Source organism: Pseudoliparis swirei, chromosome 12 (assembly GCF_029220125.1).
Source record: "Pseudoliparis swirei isolate HS2019 ecotype Mariana Trench chromosome 12, NWPU_hadal_v1, whole genome shotgun sequence".
NCBI lineage: Eukaryota > Metazoa > Chordata > Actinopteri > Perciformes > Liparidae > Pseudoliparis > Pseudoliparis swirei.
Genome location: NC_079399.1, coordinates 17,575,877 through 17,597,896, shown reverse-complemented (window position 1 = coordinate 17,597,896; position 22,020 = coordinate 17,575,877). Strand labels below are relative to the sequence as shown.

At 42.2% G+C, this 22,020-nt stretch overlaps 1 protein-coding gene across 1 annotated transcript in view; it reads right to left on the bottom strand.

Annotated features, from left to right (window-relative positions):
- Positions 1-22,020, bottom strand: part of nt5dc1 (5'-nucleotidase domain containing 1) — a 60,547-nt gene that overhangs the window by 26,621 nt on the left and 11,906 nt on the right. The window contains exon 7 of the mRNA XM_056428255.1: positions 2,808-2,982. Within this exon, the coding sequence (XP_056284230.1) occupies positions 2,808-2,982 (175 nt within the window). The remainder of the gene's footprint in view (positions 1-2,807; positions 2,983-22,020) is intronic.

Genomic DNA, 22,020 nt, shown 5'->3' with positions numbered 1-22,020 from the left:
ACCTACAGTACGGTATGTATATGTGCAGTACACAGAATCCACGTCCATGTGTGAGAAGCCAACAGGAAGTACTTAAGAACATGTGAACCATCAGTCTGATGCGTGTCAGTGCGTCCCGTGTGAGAACACGGCTTGCCATTACTTCTCAGAACAGCTTCTAGAAACTAAAATGGCAGTTTGTTTGTATGATATTAGGACTTGTGTGCTACACTTGACATTACTTGTTCTTGTATTCGACCGTGTCTCGTATTTAACCAAAGAGCAGTCAATTATTACAATTGTCAAATATTGCGAATAGAGTTTGTCTAGAGCAGCTACATTTAAGTAGCTGTCTGAATTTTGCTTATCTTGGAAGGATATTTGACTGATTGGAGCAATATATAGTAAATGACAATATTTTTAACATTATTTTAAAATAGATTAAAAGGGTATTTTGAATATATATATATACATACATACACACACACACACACATTTATACATATAAATATATAAACATATATACACACACAATTCATTGGTTTCATGCCCTGACTGTCACTTGTATTTGTCTTCCTTAAAAAGAGAAGCTACATGGTATCAAGCCTGATATAATTTTGAATGTAACACTTTATGGTCAAATTTAAATAAAAACTTCTTGCGAGTGGATTGATATTCATATACACCGATACCTGCACCCAAGTATCGCGATAGTAAAGAATCCCAACACCAGTAAAAACGCGTTTGAAAAGTGAGACTTGTGATTCAGAATTAGACCCTCGGCTCGGTCTCCACTCTTCACATTTCAGTCACTTCAGACGACTTAACACAGCTGTGACGAATCAATAAAGCGTGCAGCGCTCCAGCTTCATCGAGTGCCAAGCAGCAGCTTCTCCGGCCAGCTCGGTGGGGATTAACCTCCCGTCAGACAGCTCTGGCCTTGTCGTGCGACTTCTGACAGCCGCCCGCCACTGGCCTCCGGCCGGCTCGGCTCACTGCGGCGGCCGGAGGGCAGTGGAGAGGGCGGCCTTCGCTAAACAAAAGTGCTCTCTCAACAGTGAAGTGCCGACGCGATGAGAAACCAGAGAGAGGGAGGAGAGCGTTTCGGTCCCGTTCTGCCCGAGCTTTAAGAGTTTCAGAGTTCCTCTGAAGGACAAAGCGCACTTCTCCACCGACAACCACGAGGGGTCGGCCCAACTTCCTCTTGTGGCGAATCGCGACATTAATCTGCATCCCCCCGGCCTTGTAAAGAGCTGACCTGAACATGATTTCGAGAATTCACAGCTGGGGCTCTACTTGGGAGGGCGATACATGCCGCGGCGCTGGAGGTCAAAAGGCACAGGGAAGGCGGGGGGGGACAGCGGGGGAGCAAGGGAAAGGACGAGGCAAAAAAGGAGTGACCGGGCTGCTTACTGCCTCACAGGAAATTGTCAATGGGGGAGGGTGTGGGGGGGATAGTGTGAGGAGGAAGGGGGTGAGATAAACAGCCATCCAGTGCAAAGCAAAGCGGCTGCACCTTCAACCTGCCCCCTTTTCCTCTTTTTTCCCCCCGGCCTCTCCTGGACTACAGAGAACAATTGGCTCCGAGAGTGAAAAGTGAAAAAGCAGACCCCTCCCTCCCTCCACCTCCTCTCCCCACACCCCGAGTGCAAGATACCAACACCTTCCAAAAGGACAAGCGGGGCTTATGTTTGTTTAAAGCACAGCAATAACACGGCCATTGTGTTTGTTTCGAGGCTCTCATGCAGCTCCATCGAGTGTGTAATAAGGCTCAGGCTACCAAAACACGGCGAAACCGCAGGAACACGGGGAGGCCCGTGAGCACAAAGCCAGCATTGAACTACAAACGTCTTGCTGGAACAAGAATCCTGTCACTGCACACCTACAATTATACAATGAAGTGTTGGGCGTTCAGTGTAAGAAGTCCCGTCTGAGGAGTTTTTCCTGATCCGATGCAAGGTTTTGGGGCAGGGATGTCTATGTGTATAGATTGTAAAGCACTCCGAGACAAATTTGTAATTTGTGAAATTGGGCTATACAAATAAACTGAATTGAATTGAATTGAGCATAAAGGTTCAGTCATCAGAGGCTTCGCCAAAATAAGGGAATTAGATTATGGAGTTCTTTCTTTTACAATTAAATTGGGAAAGCCAATGATTGTCGGTTGTACCTTTTACATTTCATGTAACTTCGTAGTTTTCAGACCTTTAAAAACGTAGAAAATTTAAAGTTTATATCTACTCGAAAGCGTTGAAGAATCTATAATACTCCTATTTCCAAAGACAAGAAGATCATAAAAGTGATGTTTATTTCTGACGTATCAGAGTTTGTTTGCTTGCAACAGAGCTGATAATAATGTAAATTAAATATTTTTTCAGCGTTTCACCAGTTTTGACTAACTTCTGGGGCTTTCAAGCATGCCATCTTGAAATGAAGGCATGGTGACCATATCACAAAGTTCATGCACATCTTTGGAATTCAGAGACAAAACAGACCAACGACTTTCTTTCCTCTGAAGAATGAACATTTGAGTAAAAACACGTTCTTGTAGATGAGGAGGGTGGATACTTTTTTCACATCTGTAAAAAGATTTTTTTCTCAAACAGCAATAGCTCAACGTTCAGAGCGCCACAGAGAGCGCTGCGTGTGTGCGCGATGACGACGGTACGTCGACAGCAGACCATATTGCTCCGAATCCGACTTTCCCAGGTTCTAAATCCTGCGGGGCCAGTCAACAGGAGTGCTGCAGAAGGGGCCTGGTCTTATTACAGAGTGTGTGTATGTGTGTGTGTGTGTGTGTGTGTGTGGTCTGAGGTGGGAAGTCTTACCCCAGGATGTGTTCGCAGATAAGCCTGCAGTAGTCACTGTGGGAGCTGGTGATGAGGATGAGGACCTTCCCGGCGCTCTTCATGCTGCGCAGCCAGGACTTGACGGAGTCGGAGCAGGGCTGCAGGTACCGGCCCGGGTCCCTCTTCACACTGGGGAAGTACGTCCCTGTGTCCGCTGTATGGAGACACAAGCGCAGTGAGACAGGTACAACAGTTATTAAGCTAGACCAAGCTTTGTGAAGCATTTAGATGCATTAAAATACTTTCTTTTTTTAGTCAAATAATATTAATACATGTGTCTCAGGATACATAAAAATAAAGTGGGACAACATTTCTTTGGAAACGCCACGAAAATTATTTAAAAGTTAAGACCTTTAAGAGTGAAATAAATCACAATTAGATTAGCCTCTTCACAGAGTCCCATAAAACCTTTGAGCAGACAGGCATCAGGGGACACATGCTTGCATTTCTTACGACTGCAGACTAAATGTTTGCGGATTGAGCCGAGGGTGAGCGGCGTGGCTGAAGGCTTTTCACATGAGCCGTTGGGCCCGAGTGGATAAATTCTGCTTCCAAGTCCCAAACTGTGTCAAGGTCTGCCAGACTGTGGTTTCAACATTTTATTGTGTCTCTAAAAGCGAAGAAGCCGGTTTTATCGCTACTGTGTTGTTCTGCTGACTCGGCATTCAGTTTCAAAGGGGAGTCGATCGGCTTTCCTCTCTTTGAAGTCCCCCCTTTAGCTGCCCTCCAGAACATCCTGTCAGCGTACGATACAGAGATAAATATGCCAGCGCTCTGATCTGGGTTACCCAATCCATCCCAGAATATATCTTTTATAAACCTAATCTACCTAATGTCCTGTGAATATAAAGTAAAAACCCACACAAAAAACATAACCTGCAAAGAGTAGAGACATGTGATGCTCACAAGTGTGAAAACCAGATTACGAAATATGTAAATGTTTCGCTATTCGGAGGACATTTCGTAAAATGTCATCTTGGGGGGAGGGGCGGTGTAATTCCAGGAAATAAGAGTGTTTTTGTAATCCTGATGAGTTGCATAGAAAAACACCTCCCGTTTCCTCCGCTGTGCGATTACTTTTAAATCACATGATCTAATGACGCAAACAAGGCTTGAATCCAGACGTTGTGCAACCTCATCGAAAGAGAGAAACTGTAGATGGCGAAGAGGGGGACTGACAGGTGAGAACGCTGCTTCTTTCACGAGCAGGAGAAGAGAGGGCTTAGGAAAACAGGGTTGTGGATGAGTGGTGTGTATTCATGAGCTTCGGTGTTTACCCTGGCGGAGGGCGCCGGCCTCTCGGAGCGACACGGACACACTCGGATAGACTCTCCGGCCCAAATTGGTTTATTCTTTGCCTGACACATGACACAGAACAGATGTTTTCTTATCAGTGTGAACATCAAAAAAGCTCCACGGAGTCAAATTTTTGTGGCAAACCAAGTATACAGATCAGAAGATTTGATGTTTTTACCCAAATAGAAGAAGAAAAAACACACCGTTAAGTGTTACAAATAGGTTTATCCTCTTAGGAGCGTGACAACTGTCTATTCTGTTTCAGAATATCTCATGTGCACTGCTGTCATGTTGACTTGAGGACGGCGCAAGAGGAAAGCTCACGCTGGGTTCATCCTCATGGCATTCTGCTCACTTTTTATATTTATTCCTTACAAATATTTGATCCCGTGCTTGCACAGGCAAAAAGGTCAGGAGATCACCAACGGCAGTAGAAAATATCCTCTGGAGACCATGAATATTATATGTCACAGCTGGCTCCGCCAATTAGTTGTGCAGACAAAAGTATGACAAAGTTAATAACATTATTGTTATTGCCAGACATTCGGAGTCTGCGGTACAGAGTACAGACAAATGTCCTAAGTTGTAATTCATAGGAATGGGAGCTCCTCCCTTTCTTCCTCTGGCATGAATCAATTAATGATTTGATCATAAAAGCACAAAAGATTTGTGCAAGTGACTTTTTTTCGTCCCGATGTGCGCGCACACGCCGGCATCCGAGCTCTGCGACGCGCGAGACGGAGATCGGAGTCGCGTTAACGCGACACGTAGAGACAGAATGACATGCTGCTGGAGAGACGACCAACAACAGACGGATTGGAAGCTCATTCTGCGCATGCGTTAAATGCGTAAAAAAAAAAAAAAACTAGTTAAACCTGTAATTTAATTAACTGAGTTAATGCGTTCTATTTCACAGCACTAATATACACATATATATATATATATGTATGTAAAATATTTGCATATATAGCATCTCTTTGAATCAGACAACGTGATTTCTTTCCTTGGAGAAACAAGGTTGTTTCAAATTTACTAAAGAAAGGGGATTTAGTCACTGAGCCCTGACTTTATGCGGGGAAATGTGTTTCCTCTATTTCCTGCAGTTGAGAACAATGACATCAAATCTTTTGACATCAGAAACTGCTAAATAACAAACTACTCTTGTGCGCCTAAAATGTGGACGATGTGTTTAAAGCAGCTCATGAACATCCTGCCGAGAGCATTTAAAAGGTTTGGGCATGCTGCCCTCCTGTGGTGAACACAGGACTTGCATGTGGGGAGGGAACGGCTCCGTTAGGCTTTGAGAGGGCAGTGGAGGTTTCTAACCAGAAGATGACGACAAACGCAAACAAACATTTGGTTCTGACAGTCAGCAAATTTCTCTTTTTTTCCTTTTTCATTGTGTCCACAAATCATTACACCTCCAGTGAAACACAACAAAGCGGGTTTCCAAATCAACAATACGCCCTCGGCGGGGCCGTTTTGTCCTCAGGGACCTTGCAGTAGAAAGCTTGTCCTGCCTCATTAACCACGGCGAGGGAGGTCAGCTGAGGGCCCCCGCTCGCAACATCCCATAACGCACTGATGTTTGTGTGATAGAATAAACAACTGACCTCGCCACCGTCAACTGCGGTGCATTTGATCAAATACCATGCTCCTCAGCTGCAGTTTTATTCTACGGGGACCTGAAATGTGTCACCCAAGCCCGGTGGTCCCTGGAAAAGGGGTCCATTTAGTACGGGATTCAATGTGGGTCGTGGATTTTATGTTCGCTCGCCAAAATACCCAACAAACGGACCACAGGACGGATAAAGGTTCCCCTTAAAACTAAAACCGTACCCTGTGAATTGCGACGCTGAAAGACGGGCCTTCCTATAAAGTGCCATCCGGTGTCTTTTTAACATTTGCACATACCGAGCAGAACATTACAACACAAATGACAATTCAAATTTCCCCCACTAAAAACGGACTGTACACTGCAAATGAATTATTAAGTTGACTTTTATTAAAATCATAAAAAGGCTCAAATTCTAGTCGTAATGTATTTTAGAATATAGACAGCAAACTGCAGGAATAGGCGTCACCTTTTCCACAAAGATCGAGGTGTGAAACTCAATCAGGGATCCTCGGAGTCCAGAGAAGAGCAGAACCAGGTCTCAGTTCAGCTTTTCTGGACCCAGCGACTGTGTGCATGCAGGTAAAGCCTGATCTGTTGATGCGACATACCGGCACCGCTGCCTCTTGTCAATCGCGTATGAATGATTAAGTCTCACGAACACGCCAACCATGTCGTTAAAACCGCCCTTCAACTTGTTGAAACCGCTTCCGTTTGATCGGTTGGGGTCCGTCCAGCCCCGACGCGGCCTCGGCTTTACCTCCCAACGACAACTTCCCGTGAGCATAAGTGATGATCCGATGTGTGTCTGGCATCAGGCCGGGGAGCAGAGAGGCCCGGCTCACGAGAACCGCATATTTCAAACTCCACTCGGGCTCTTACCAGCACCAGCTCACTCCACACAGCATGTCGGTCCCTCTGAAGGGACTGCAGACCTGTGGCCGGGCGCCGGCTGGAGAGCTGCCCAATGCCAGAGAGAGAGCCGCAGCCGGCAGCGGCTCAATCTCCCCCACACATCAAAGGGGGCCTCGACAGGATGCACAAATCAACAGTTTGCCAGTGCAAATTAGGGGCGAGTAGAGGACGGCAGCGTTTCACAAACAGCCACACCAAGAAATGTGACGAGGGGACAGAATCTGGAGGCACGTCAGCTTTTCGTTGTCAAGATAATGAGCGAGGAAGATGAAGGCTGTCAAAACAAACACGAAAAGAATGGATGCATTCAATCCCGCGTTGTACGTGAGGAGCGTCACGCTCTGTGTGTGTGTGTATATATATATATATATATATATATACACACACACATCTGTGAAGTATGTTATTATTATTATTATTATTACATGGGGGCGATTTATGATCCAAAGTGTTTTCCCTGAAGCATCCATGAACGCCGTGTTATCCGGCACCTGTTGTAACCGCGTGGAAAACCGTGTCTGGGCCGCTCTGTCTCTGTGGACTTTCCATTTTTAGGAGAATGACCGCAAATTGCTGCATCGTGTAGTAGAGCATGCAGGTTCTTTACTTTTACGAGGAAAACCTTAAAATGCAATGAAACAGAATACAGATCCTGTACAAAGGCTTTATGACATAAACACAGTATGTCGTTGAGGGGTGACGTACAGTATTTCGGATGCATGACCTTCTTTTTGCATTGGTAGAATGTGATATTAAAGTAAAATATAAAACGTTGAGAGCTAAATTGATTAAAATGTGGAAATCGTGGTAAATTTAGGTTTTCTGTTGGGAAAAAGTAATCAAATACTTCTATATTATTGTTTTGGGAGGGTAAAATAATGATTTATATTTCTTTATTATGCTGCATGACAATTTTACGTCAATTTGCAAGGCAAACATAAGCCGTGGAAGAACCACATCAATAACATTTGGAACAACTAACTTGATCAAGCACTCCGAGACAAATTTGTAATTTGTGAAATTGAATCAGACAGTTATTATATTATTTCATTACTATACGAGTCCTGCCTACAACTTTTTTTCAATTCAATTCAGTTAATTTTGGAAAACCCAATATCCCAAATTACAAATTTGGGATATTGGGTTTTGTTTAATACGGGGAAAAAACTGCTGATTAATTTTTTTGAAAAAAATAGTTTTAGAAAAATACTATATTGTTATGCCTTTAACAACTAAATCAATACAAAAGTAAAAGGATAACATTTAGAATTGTTGGTACTTGTTGGTGTCGGCAGAAGAGCAAAATATCAGATCTATATCAGCAGTTATAGATCTTTTTGTGTGTGTGTTAATGATTTCTACTTTGAAAAGTTTCCCTCCACGTGGAGACACGCTGCCGAAGAACAAAAAGGAGACAATGAGAACAAAGCAGGCTGAGGAAAGAAAGGGCCGGTGGTTTTTGGACATACGAGTGCAGATCCGTGGGGTACGTTGACGCCAGTCGCACAGTCAATCTGTCATTACACCAAACCAGGGCTGTATTTAGCCGGAGCTATCTAAAGAAAACTGTGAGGATCCCTCACGGTCTGATCTCAGGAGGAACAACTATTGAAATATGAATACTCGCAAAAACACTATACAGACACTTCTGCAGCTCCAAAAATGTGCAGAAGCAGCTGAAATACATCAATAAAAAACATCCAAATTAAAGAAGTTAAATTACCCTCCAACGTATACTTAAGTAAATCTATATTGGCTGAATGGTGTTGACACACAAACATTTTTTTAAAGCACAGAAAGTATTATGTGGAACATCCCGAGCAAGCCCGACCAGGTTCCTTTTAATCATAGGGGGTTTATGAGCCTCCCACCTCAAGGTGCAATCTCCATAAACAATAGCTTTGGGCCAAAAGGAGCATGTTGGGAGTCATCTCTCACTTGGCAGACAACGTTGCGACACCTCGACAGTCCTGGATGGTTGTTTTTACTCGGGTCCTGTTTGTTAGGTCCTCTACATCCTCCTTCCTTATTTTGCTGCTTTGATTTGATTCGGGATTTTTTTTTCAGTTTCTCACTTTTAGCTTTTCCAGAAATGGCTTAATTGAATTCCCGAACATACAATACAAACGGCACATCACAGCTTTTATAAACTTTTTTTTCTCCATACTGTACCAAATCAATCAGCCAGAACAAATGTTAAAAAAACCTCTATTCTGATCAAATGCACGCAGCACTCAATGTGTGAATATCCCGTCAGTATTATTCTGTTGGTCCATCGTGGCATGACTGAACTGGGAGAATGTGACTGGAATTGATGTGACATGATCCTCTGTTGAAAACCATAAGAGGATCATGTCACATCAATGTCAGTTGAATTAGAGAAGACTCGGATTTAATTCCCCCTTATTTGACTCCATAATCAGTGTGGTTAGGCAGGAGAGCAGAATCGACATCCACAGAAGCTGAGACACCGTCTGGCTAAACACCAGCACTGTGTCAAAGCTGAAAGAACCACATCGTTTTCTTCAGATCATCTTCAAACCCAAAGTTTGATTTAATATAATAAAGACAGTAATCCAATCCTGCAGTTACAAATGGTCATGAAGCAACTGGATACCTGTGAATCTTTCTTAATATTATAAATTGACAGATCTTTCAGCGGTGATATCACGCGACTCGGTTCTGACCAACTTTGAGCCGGTTTCTCTCCTCTTCTACACATATTATCTCACAAATAAATCCTAGTGCTATATTAATGCAAATAATATCAACTTTAGCAGCTTTATCTTCTGCTTCGTGACGGACTGCAAACCACGACGCATATCTTTTGGTATGTACAGTTTATACACCGGCATCTTTATAATGTCTTCAACTGTTTTGGACTCTCCAGGTTTATAATCCTTTAAATGGACACAATGCTCAACACTAACTTCTAAAATCAATTTCTGAAAGTGAAATGAATGGTTTGCCATTTTTAGTTGCCTTATTTTTTGAGTAATTAAAATACAACGCAGTTATATGTCAGCTGAATAATTAAAATGTGAAATAAAACAAACGCTTTTCAACAAAATCGTTGTATTTTGTGTTCTGTATGATACTTTACAGGATGTTTAAGTGTTATCTGTTAACAAGTCCACCCTCAATACCTGCTATACAAACTACCGGTAGAGCAGCTGTTATGTCCACTGGTTGCTTGTTCATCTGCCCTTTCTTTTTAATATGTCGGTTTTTCTGGGCTTATATGGTGACTCCCACCACAGATCCATTGGTCCGTTCAGCACTGAGGTCTTGGAGTACGGGTCCGTGACACCACCATCGGCTTGGCCATCAGCCATCATCACCAGCGTCACGGATGGCAACCACAGGCCCAGCATCGGTTCCCAATTTCTCAAAATGACTGTCGAGCCCCGAGTCATGTCGGGATGATTTACAGTCGGTCGACAACACAAGTCAGCATGTAAAAGTTGAACTCTCTGAAAATTAATTGATTCCAGTCTAAAATCTCATTGCTGGTGTGACCCAACCTCCAGTGGGCCCGGTCACAACGGGAGAAAAGAGAATAGATTTGCAGAAAACTGCCTTTGAGTTCTTTGAAATGATGACCTTGCCCTCAACTTGCAGCATGTGCATCCTAACGGTCCAATGCTGGTTTGTTTTCATGCTGCCAGGATCTGGTTCAACGTGGCAACAACACCACAAATTCATTGTGTTTTTCACAACTCACGAAACATTGAGGCGGGCTGCTAAGGGCTTATTAAATGGACTGCAACTATTTTGGTCTGAGGATTTAAGTACATTAAATATGGTCTTTGGGGCTTTCATCAGGGTTATTGCACACTCCGGTCTTCAACATAATGATGACGATACTCAGCAGAGTAAGAGACATTCCCTCTGTTGTTAACTGAAGAAAAGTTTAGGTTTTAGTCGGTCGTCCCATCAGATTAACGTCTTCTTACAACATACCTGTGTTACCACATGAAAAAAAGGCACATTACATTTCCTCCAGGTGCAGAGAGTATAATGTTCTTTAGTCCTGAAGACTGAAATCTACAGATACACATCCAACACCCAACTAAATGATTATTTATGGTTGCATGTCGGGCTATCCTTTCCACGGGGGCAAGGTCGATGGAACCCAACCTACCAGTTCATTAGTGTGGAGTGTGTTTATTTATTTGATATAAAAAAATAAATGTTATTGTTGCATGCAAAACAGAAACGCAGCTTATCTGAGAGAAAACCCAGAAGAGATCAAAGCGCACGCCGGCCGCTCGCACTTTGATCTGTTCTGGGTTTTAATTTAGCGGGTCAGCCATAACAGTGCACATCCCCACCCTGGTGTGTGTGACGTCTTTCTGTGGGACAGATGTATACATTTGTCACAAAGCTGAAAGGGACCGGCAAAGTGGCCTTGAATAGCAAACAGATCATTTGATACATGGAAATAGATCGACAGTGATCCTAACAAGGGGAGAACTGGCATTTAAACCTCACTTGGTGGTGTTTACGTGTCGCGATGTCCTCGGAGACAGAAGGCAGAAGCGGGAGGGCTGAAGGGAAACGTTGCCTTTTCTGAACGCGCACATTTTAAAACTGGATAAACACCATCATGTCTCACCATCCGTCAGACGGACGGATGGTGTGCAAAGCCGGACGGATATTAAGCTTCGCTACTTTTGTTTAACGGTTTGTTTTACACATCTCACTGGTCCTAAAAGGGTGATTCACCCAAATTACTACAAATTTAATTTTCTCACTTACCTCTTCTGGTATTTAGTCAAGCCGATAGCTTTGGTTCTATTTTTCAAGGTGTTAAAGATCATTTTTGGTTATTTTTAAACCACATTTTTGTGTGTTAAGGTGCGTTCACACCAAAAGCGATGCGATTTTTGGCGTCGCCCAAAACGCGTGAGTTTACTCGCTCGACCATTTGCCGTGTTCTCGCCATAAGCATCGAGATGCTCCGCGAGGGGCGGGGCTTAACTCTGTGTCTCGTCTCCGTAAAGACCGTTATCATCTCCTTCATCCACCAGAATAACTCACCACTAGTTCTGCTTTATATTTGTTGTGGACGTCCCACACACTAACGCCCTCGTGTTTGGGTTCATGACATTAATATAATATATATATATTTATACATGACATCACCCGTAGGCTCACTCAGCTCGGTCACTTTCACCGATGAAGTCACTGTTACATCTGAAAGACTTCCGCTTCCAGCGCTACGAGAGCGGAACATCTAAACGTGTGTTATTGTGTTCATAACATTATTGTCCGTCTTGTTCTGATTAAACTGCGGCGGGACAGCGGTGACGTACGGAGCAGCTCAAGAGCTGATTGGCCCGAGTTACGAAATTACCGCCTCAAAGTTGAAATATTTCAACTCGGGGCGAAAATTGTGCCGCTGAAAACGCGTCGCCCACATCGCCGCCCCAAACGCGGCGCAGGAAAAAATATCGCGTCTATCTCAGCCACACGCGTCTGTACGTTGACTTTTCATGGGATTCGGTCGCTCGAAAAAATTGTTTCGCTTTTGGTGTGAACGCACCTTAAGTGATTAATGGGGACAAGAACTTTCACAATTGATCCAGAATTGAACAAGAACGATGGAGCCGGCAGCCTTGAAACAGGCTGCAATGTAATCCTTTGGAGCAGCTCATCGACGTCCCCCCTGTGTGAACATTAAAAGTGATTTCTTTTGCCAGATTCTTTTATTAGAAGTGTCTTACTACATTATGCAAAAGACAACAAGATAAGCCGTTTGTCATTGTGTGTAACCAAGTCCCCCTCAAAAAAAAATCTCCTGAAATCTCGCGAGTAGTCTTGTTGGTGGCGTGAGCGAGCGTCAGAGACGAGTCCCGGTGGACAGTTTGTTGTGTTGGAGTACAGAAACCACGGCTTAGTGTTCTGAAAAGATGTTCAACGTCATGGTTGAAAATGTAGCTGGCTTTGACAAAGTGGATGTGATGCAGGATTTCCGAGGGAGGCTCATCCTTGAACAGTCTGGCGATAAGAAGTGGACGGGTTCAATGAAACATCGCCCATTGGTTTTTGGACTGTGGTTTTGAAGCCTAGAGTTTGGTATTTTGTCCCTCACCATCTTGGTTTGTGGCTTCACCATTTTGTCTTTTTGCAAGGAAATAGAAGTACAACTGCTGAACGCTGAGACATTTGCAGGCATAATAAATATTTCAATAACCTTTCCTTAACTGAAAACACACTGTGAAAGGTTTAAAGTTGGACGACAGAAACACGGACAACACCGTGGTAGCGGCCAGCGGCTCACAAGGTCGCTACGCCCGACAGCATACCCGGCTTTCTCTGCTATGTTACTCTAAATGGGACCATGGAACGACGTTCAACTAGTTTGCCAACGCAGTAAGCATCACAGATAAACATTTCAAAACCTCCACTGCATTTGAGTAGAAGACAGACATTTCTAAACGGGGACGAATACTAAACAACAAAACAGTTAGCATATCAATGTTGGTGTCCTTTCTGTAGTTGAAGAGACTTTCTTTGGTAATCAGATTTGATGAAAAAGCTTTGATAATCTTTACCTACGCAGTCAAAACAACTGAATTATGGCAATGAAAGAATGTGGAAAATCATCTGGAAGGTGGCCAAATACTTCCCCTCTATACATGTTCCTCATTAAGAGAACGCTCTTCTGATTTCAAAGACATTGTTTTGAGCACATTATAAATGCAAACAAAGACATCAAATTAACTCAACTTGCCATTTTCCAGACCGCTTTAAGTCTCGGGGATTGTGGCACGGATGACTTCATCGTCTAACTGAAATCTTTATGAAGCTGTAAAAACATGGATACGGTTGCTACGACAATATACAATTGTACCCTTCTTGACAAGTTAATTTAAGACAACCGTGTGTTTCACTTTGAGATAAACATGGGCTGGGACAACACCAGAAAAGCCATGGAAATGCACGTGTCAAAATAAAAGTGTCTCGGAAAAAAAAGATTAGATACCTGGAATACGGTCTGTGAAGTTAAGAGTGAGAATCAACTTCCGGGTCGGCCTCCACGTTGAATACACGGCACACTGCTGCTTGGTAAGAGCAGGTTGCATACAAGGCTTTTTGGGGGGAAAACATGGCAGAATTGCAAAGGGATTTTACTGCGCAGGGGGAGAATCAAACAGCAAACCACAGCCCGGTAGTTAAAGGAGACTTCGCTGAACCCAGAGAGCTGCCGTGTTATCAGACAGGAAGCACAGAACAATTACTCTACGTGGAGCTAAACAATTTCGGCAGTGGACGCTGAGGTGAATGAGCGGTCGGAGACGTGGTGGATTTGATGAGCATTTCGGTATTTTTGCAGTTTAATACCATGTTTGAAATGAAACTGCTGACTTAAAAGCCGTTTTATTTCGGTTTACCATAAAGCCAATGCACATGTCCCCCTAGTTTACTGAGGAAATTAGGCTAAACTTTTATTCACTTTACTCACTGACTTCAAGCTAACAGCTGAATCACACATGCACATTGCACACAAAAAAAGGAAAAGCATTAAAAGCACTTTATTAGCACATAAAATGCATTTATACTTTTATTTTTTGCAGCAAAAACAAATGGTTTAGAATACATTTTGAATCCCAGCAACAATAAATGTTGCACACTGGCCCCAATGACCCACTTTTTTGGGGATTTTCTTTCTCAGAGGAGAATGTGGCTTTAATGTCCTCCCAGTAATTACAGTGTGGCGGATGGATGGCTGAAGGCACCTAACCAATGGTCATTATGAGGTTGGTTGTAGCTCAAGGTACCCGGTTCGATCCCCACTCTTTCCATAGTTGCATATCGAAGTGTCCTTGAGCAAGACAGTGAACCCTCAATTGCTCCCTGGGCGCTTCACTGCAGCCCACTGCTCCTGAATAACTAAGGGCGGGTCAAATGCAGAGAAGAATTTCCCCACAGGGATAAATAAAACTGTACATTTCTTTCTTTCCATCTTTTCATTACAGGTCTGTATGACACATGGAACAGAGACAAATCCTCAATGGGTTTGATCGGCTATTCTCTGAATGATGCGGGAATAATTTTTCATAGGTGGTACTTGCATGACCTCCACATCAACTGAAAAAAGCTTCAAATACAACTCTTATCTAATGGACGGGTACAGGGGACGGCAAGCTCTCCGATATGCATTTCTGTTTTTTGTTGCTTTCATAAATTTAACGAAAAAATGTTTTCCGTTCAAGGTCCACTGGCATTTTCATCGTCATCCTGTTGAGGATGACCCCTGACTATGATACAGTTATTTCACAGTACAGTTTGGGGGAAAAAACCATCACAATGACGATTTACATATATTGTAAAAGATATCTAGGTCAGAAGTGCAAAAAAACACAACATAAAAGATACACTACTTTGAGCCAAGGGAGCAAGTGTCCGCTATCTGTAAAATGTGTGTGTTGAGACTTCACATATATGCATAAGACACAGAGATCTTAGAGAGAGATTGAAAAATATATGATGGCAAGACGTTCCGTCTTATAATGCGGCCATGCAGAAGAGGTACGGACATCTTTGATTTTAGACGTGGAGACACGTCACACCGCCTCATTTCAAGCACACTGAACCCTTACTCTTTGCATTTGGTCAAATTTAAATAGCTTAAAATGTGTCCGCTTTTTATCTTTTTTTCCTGTACTAATTGTAACTGTCTGCAGCCAAAAGCAACAGAGGGAGTAGGGACCAAATATGAACTCTTGCACAACAGTGCTGATAAAATGAATAATTCAGAAGCAGAGCTAAATCCAAATGTTCCCTTTTCTGTAATGCACAAAGGACCCTAAAGTAAAATGCTATTAAATGAATTCGGCACTACGTATATTTACTCTGGCAGTACATTTTAAATCTCTTTAAGCCACTCTAATGAGTATAAAAACTTGCACGACATCCAGATTCATGTCTATTTGGACTATCTATTCATCAGCTGTGGTAAAAATCTAACCGGAGATGTTTATACTGCCCATGAGAAAAATGCTATTCGTGACTTGCTCCTTATTCATTTTCACTGAGGGATGCAGGGTTTCTTTAGATTGTAGGGCAAAGGGTTCTGAACTTCCTTTCACATTCTTCCAACCACACCGAGAATGGTTCTCATGGATGCTTCCCAGCCCAACACCTAAAATAAAAATCTCAACCAACAAAAACAACAGCAGAACTGATCTTAGCGAGCAGCCTGGCGGGGGAAGTCCACACAGAATATCCCAGTATATTTAGGACACAGGCCACCAGGGCTGATAAGCACTGGGTTCACATCCCAAAACACATTCTTAAACACCAAGACCCGAGTTCATGGTTAGTACTATAATTAAAAATAAACGTCCAACAGGTGAGGGGGTTCGGGTGAGGCTAGGAGTGTATTTTATAATTTTATAAAAAGGTTCATTGTATTCATCAAAATCACAGAATGGTCTCAGGGGACCTGAACAATAGATAACACCTTCTGCCTCCAGTCCAGACCCTCAATTATGATAAGGAAAATGAATCCTTACGAGCCCCGATTCAATCAAGACCACTTTACTATGAATTATTCCTTTTATTACTTACATTGATATAGCAGAACAATGTAGCTGCAGCAGGTATGCACAGAGGACCATTACAAAGCCACAGCTGTATCAATAAAAATTAAGGCTTTTAAAACTCAATGTTGGGCTCAGTGATCGATGACTGTCAGCCATCGGCAAGGACAATGGTATTGCTCGTGGGCCCAACCCTCATGTCAGTCAGGCATGTTCCCATGTGTGTTTTTTGGACATTTGTGAATATTGAAGGTATAATGTGCATGTGATTTGGAGCCAATGCAATCTACAGTACATTACTATCAACATGTGTAGCTAAGATATTAATGTCTCTCTCTACAGAGGCATAATTTCATTGTCAAAAGACAACAAAAAGAAGCTTTAGGTCACACTTATGTGCCATTATTACACGGCCATTGCAAACTGAATATAATTGAAGTGTATCCGTTCTGTCAAGACATAAAACAAAAGCGTTAAAAACATGTTTGCTGTAGACGGGACGTATTGAGTTCCCACCCAACTTAGCCTTGTGGTACTCGCCGATCGGATTGTATATCAACGATTGCAGGGATGATGCCATATTTAGCATTACAATTAGCTACATATCTAAAAAGTGGAAGGCGTTTGCAAACATTAACTGGAAGATGTCGCGGAGGTTTGTTGCCGAGTCAGTGAAAAGTCGTGAACACATCTCGAGCCCAATCGTGGTTCAGGGCTGATGACAGATGTAGACAGAAGTTTAAAGTTAAGAGAAAGGTTTGGAGACCGTGAACTTTCTGGAGTTGACAACATGTGTTGGAGTCGTCACCTTGAATTTGGTTGATTCAAGGAAAAGTGCGAATGGAATGTAAAAGGAACTTTAAAAGAACAGCAGCACTGTCCCATGACCGTCCCCTTGGTCAAGGTTCAGGAATGGCCCCACCATATTCCTCTTCTGTGTCCTGCTTTAACTTTCCATAGTGTCTTTAAAATCAATAACAACAGAAGTATACATGGCTCTTTAATGTGTTTGCCACGAATGTCTGCAGGAGCTGTCAGCAGCACTATTTGCATTTTTATCTTTGGGCACCACGACTATTTTGAGCTCTGCATAACTTGGTAAACACCGGCACTCCTTCCAGAAAAACATAAAGATAATATATCTGTGAAAGACCTTGGGCCTGGCCTCAAACGCCTTTTCTCACCACTAACACTACCTCCACAGTCAGTCTGTGCTACCCAGAGACACTGGAGGACCAGGCATGGATACCATGACAACGACAACCATCTAACGCAGGGGTCAGGAACCTTTTTGAATGGGAGAGCCATAAAAGCCAAATATTTCTAAATATATTTCATTGAGAGCCATATAGTATTTTTAACGTATGAGCGTTGCTGCTGTGTAGAGACGATCAATAACAGACGTTTAGTTTAATAAAAGAACAAAGACGTCTTGAAGAAAGGGACCGTAAATTACTTCTGCTGTGATCTGGCGCGAAAGAGAAAATTACAGAGTGGCGGGCGGAGATATTTTTTTTTTTTAACTCAAAAGAGCCATATGCCGTCACCGGAAGAGCCATATATGGCTCGCGAGCCATAGGTTCCCGACCCCTGATCTAACACAACAGGAGTCCAAGAGCACGGCTGAATCTCTTTAGTTAGGAACAACAATCAACACTTTGAGCTAGCGTTAGGAAATTAAAAGGATTAAAATTCCTTCTCGAATATCTATGCTGAGCACCAGCCATTTCTGCTATAGCTACTTTAATGCAGACAGCATTCATTTTCATTCCCTGTGCTGAGCAGGTTATGTTTTATGGTTTGTTTCGTTTGATCCAAATCACACGGCTAGTCCACAAATACATTTTCACTTTTGTAAATGTGTTTGGTCTGAGCTCTTCAAATGCCCTTCTTGCTCATTATCAATTCATTCAATGCAGGTCATGTTAATTATCCATCAAATGTATTGCATACTGCTGTAATGTCCATTATGGACTTATTGAGGGTACTACACAGTGGACACATTGACACATTCTGGATGCTCAAATAAACTGAGATACAGTTCATGTAATGTGCAAAGGGAGTGATTTTGGACACAGCCCATGCTTCTTTCTTCATTACATTAGCTTCATCCCTAAATGCATGTCTGTTGTCTTCATCAAAGACCACAATGGGAATAAGTTGTAGACTTAATCGTTACCTTGTTGTAGATGTGTGATTTAATGGCTTCTTTCTTATTTTGGCGTTGGTTAGCTAGTTGCGTTGGTTAGCTAGTTGGTGTTAGAGTGAAAGTATACTATTGTTTTTGTATCGAACTGATTGGAGGTTCAAGGAAAAGTAAAGCTGTATTAACATTTTCATTATTCAACCGATTCTATTTTTGACTCATCTGATAATCTTTTCACTGGCTTTTGTCAGATTGGAGCCTCCACAATATACATCCCAGACTATATTAAATGTGTATGTGCAACATAAAACGTATTAAAGTCCCAGATGTGCGATTGTGTTGAGCATTAGAGATCGTCAGCTGCTGGATAGACAGACCGCAACACAAGCCCAGTAAAAAGCTGCTGACTATGAGTTGTTGTGGGAGGTTCAGTAAAAATGAAAAGTAGTGGTCATTATAGCACTTACTCAGCTTTGATTAAGATAACTGGCTCTAAAGAAACCCATTACCTGCACCAAGAATAAATCCTAAAATGAGAGCGAAATCTGATTTGGTAACCAAGATATTCAGTGTCTCCGGCTCTAATTCCACTTTCTCATGAGACCGACCTTTCCATAACTTCGTAATGACGTCGGTAAGATGTTGTCAAGATGGAAAAGAAGAAGGATGAAGTGAAGGCCTTTGGTTGCTATTCTGAATTGCAGCTAGCCTCAGGTTGGTCAAACTTCCAACCATGATTTTCGTCTTTGGGTCTCTGTAATTGCAGCCAACACTCAGCCAGGAGGTCCAGCTTCAGTCCTTCCATTCCCAAAGCTCTAAGTGCCTCTTAGTGGCATTCAGATATTAAAACGTTAAATCTGAACCACCGTCACTTCCCAGCTCAAACACTCTATCTTTAGCTCCTTCTTTCCACTCTTCCATGCTGGCAGAGGCACATCAACCTGCAATTACTTTCTTCCTCCCCCTTCCAATCTCTGGGATCAAAAGGATGCACCACAGTCAAACAACTGAAAAATACAAAGCAAGGCAACAAAAAAAATGACTACACAGAAAGAACTGTATATTGTAAATCCCTGCCAAAAAGAAAACTCTGGAATAAGTTGATTTACTGTATCAACTAAGAGACTTTGCAAATAAACAAATAAACGTAATATAGAATCACAATATTTCAAAATTCCAATACATATCAAATCGTTATCCAAGTATCGTGATAGTATCGAATCAGGAGTTAGGCATATCGTCCCAGCACTATTCTCCACTGTATTATACATCTATCTATATATACACACATTACTCAATGTATTCTGGAATTAAAGCATACAACAAATAAACAATTTGAGATAAAAAATAAATCATGGAATCATTAAACAAATTGTAATCAACATTTTTTACTCATCAAAGTATAGCCACCTTTTGCAGATATAACAGCCGAACAAACTCGTATAGTATTCTTTCTACAATGGAAATCAAATATTGGTCATAAACTTCTTCCAGCTGCAACTTGTGAACCCATTACTTGTACCCTCAAAAAGTACTACTTATATAATGCCGAAATTGAACATTATTTTTCAGTTTTTGGTAACCTAAACTTTTCTGTCTAACCTCTGGCAGTTTGCCGCTGACTTTTGTACCATTTCAAATTATTCACTGGACACAGAAAAAAATAAAAACTGGAAAAATGGGGGATATGTTCTCAAACTTTTGACCGGTATTGTGTGTGTATATATATATATATATATATATATATATATTTGTCAAATCAAAAACAAAATGACCTCATTTAAAGTTCAACTATTTTGTTTCCCTTAGCACTACAAAGCTGTTTGGCATCTTTCAGCCAATTGTTTTTGATTCGCTCCCTGTGTTCTCCCAAATCTCATTTCCAGACTCAGCAGACAGATGTTTTCCAGTCAAGAGGCGCCATTAAGCCAACTGTACACTAACTGCCCAGCAGACAACATTAGTGGCTAGCTTGTGAATATAGTGGAACAATTTAGACACACAAACTGGACTGCGGTGAATGCATTGTTTCAGGATAATGTGGGAAACAGTGTCTGTGCATGTTGGTTGGTTTCTGTCATCAGAAAACTTAATTAAAGCCACTGAAGTCCCGTGTGGCGTGCAGCAGCATGTTAAGATGTTTGGAGGGGCAAAACAATGGTTAAAGCAGACCCTTCCCAGAAATACCACCCACCCTGCTGTCAGGAGGTGTCTGAAAACATAGGAGGAGAACTCCATATCATGCTTTGTCTGCACTGTTTTCATTAAGTACATTTCCCATCCAAATTACATGTTTATGCAATGAGACAGAAACCGAAGAAATCTAAGTAGCCGTTTACATTAAACCTCACAATGGACAGATTTAGATAGGGAGGCATTAATTCTGACAAACCATTAAAAGAAAAAAAGGAAAAAAGATCCAGATGAAATAAAAAAAGTCAGCAGTGCCTCAACGCGGTCACGGCTACTTTCACGATGAGATGCAGTGGCATTTCTGCAGCTTATAAAGTTGTTAAATGGTGACTCCACCCCCTCACTGCTCTGTCATTTAATTCTAAGAGTTTACCCACGGCTTACTGAGTGCTCATCTGCGGTCACTGGGATGTTGACATTTTAAATGATACGGGCAAAAGAAAGAGAAGCTTTTCCAAACCCAATGATATACTACTTGACCAATTAGGACTATTATAAGATTAATTATTGCCACGCAAAAAACAACAATATTTAAATTCCCTTTCAGCAGCCAGGATTTTTCTTGAAGACTACTCTTAAACTTCAATGCTTTCATTATTTTTCTCACCATTTATTTCATCTGTTGCTTTATCTCTTGTTAGTTCCTCTTATTTTGAAAAGAGCTCACCTGTATTAGAAACGTAGAATATTCTTATTCTAGCTCTAGATATTTGTTTGACTCAGAACACAATAACACAACTTTAAAAAGGTTGCATCAGTGGCGGTTCGTCCATAGGGGGCGCTAGGGCGCCGCCCCTCTTAAAATTTTGAAGAAAAAAAAATATACATCCTGTCAAAAAACATATGCCAAATCATTTAAATAGTAAATATACCGTGTTGACGCGCTAAATGTGTGTGGGAGACCGTCAGCCTGTCAACAACCACTTAAGTTAATGTGAAAAAAAATTAGATATCGCCATTATCACGGAGAGAAGCCGCTCCCCTTTTTCGAGGCGATCTAACGTGTGTGTACGGCATCGAGAAAACATTTCAGTCGTTTCGGCAAGGACCGGCTTCTCATTGGCGGATGAAACGTGAATCTTGGGTCGCAAAAATGTGCGCTCGTTGGCCAATGACATCGTTTTATTATTTCACGTGACTGGACTATTCGGCAGATCAGAGACGTATCGTTCCCTCAGCCAGAGAGCTCCACAGAGCTACGGGAGCAGGTAGCTAACGGAGCTGTCAGCTGGAGCTCAGTGAGTAATGCGCTGTTTAGTTTCCCCTGTCTGTCGTTCCAAAGTCCTGGGACGGAAACTCTCTGGACTACAACGGGGTGAGGGATCTAAAGAGCTGCAGACAAGTGTAAAGCACGAATCTTGCCGCAGTTATCTAGCTAAGAGCATGGAGCTAACAGCCTGAAGCTAACCCTGCTTGCAGAGCAGAGCAGCAGAAGGAGACCGAACTGGCATCGAAAACACAACGAAGAAGTTCTGA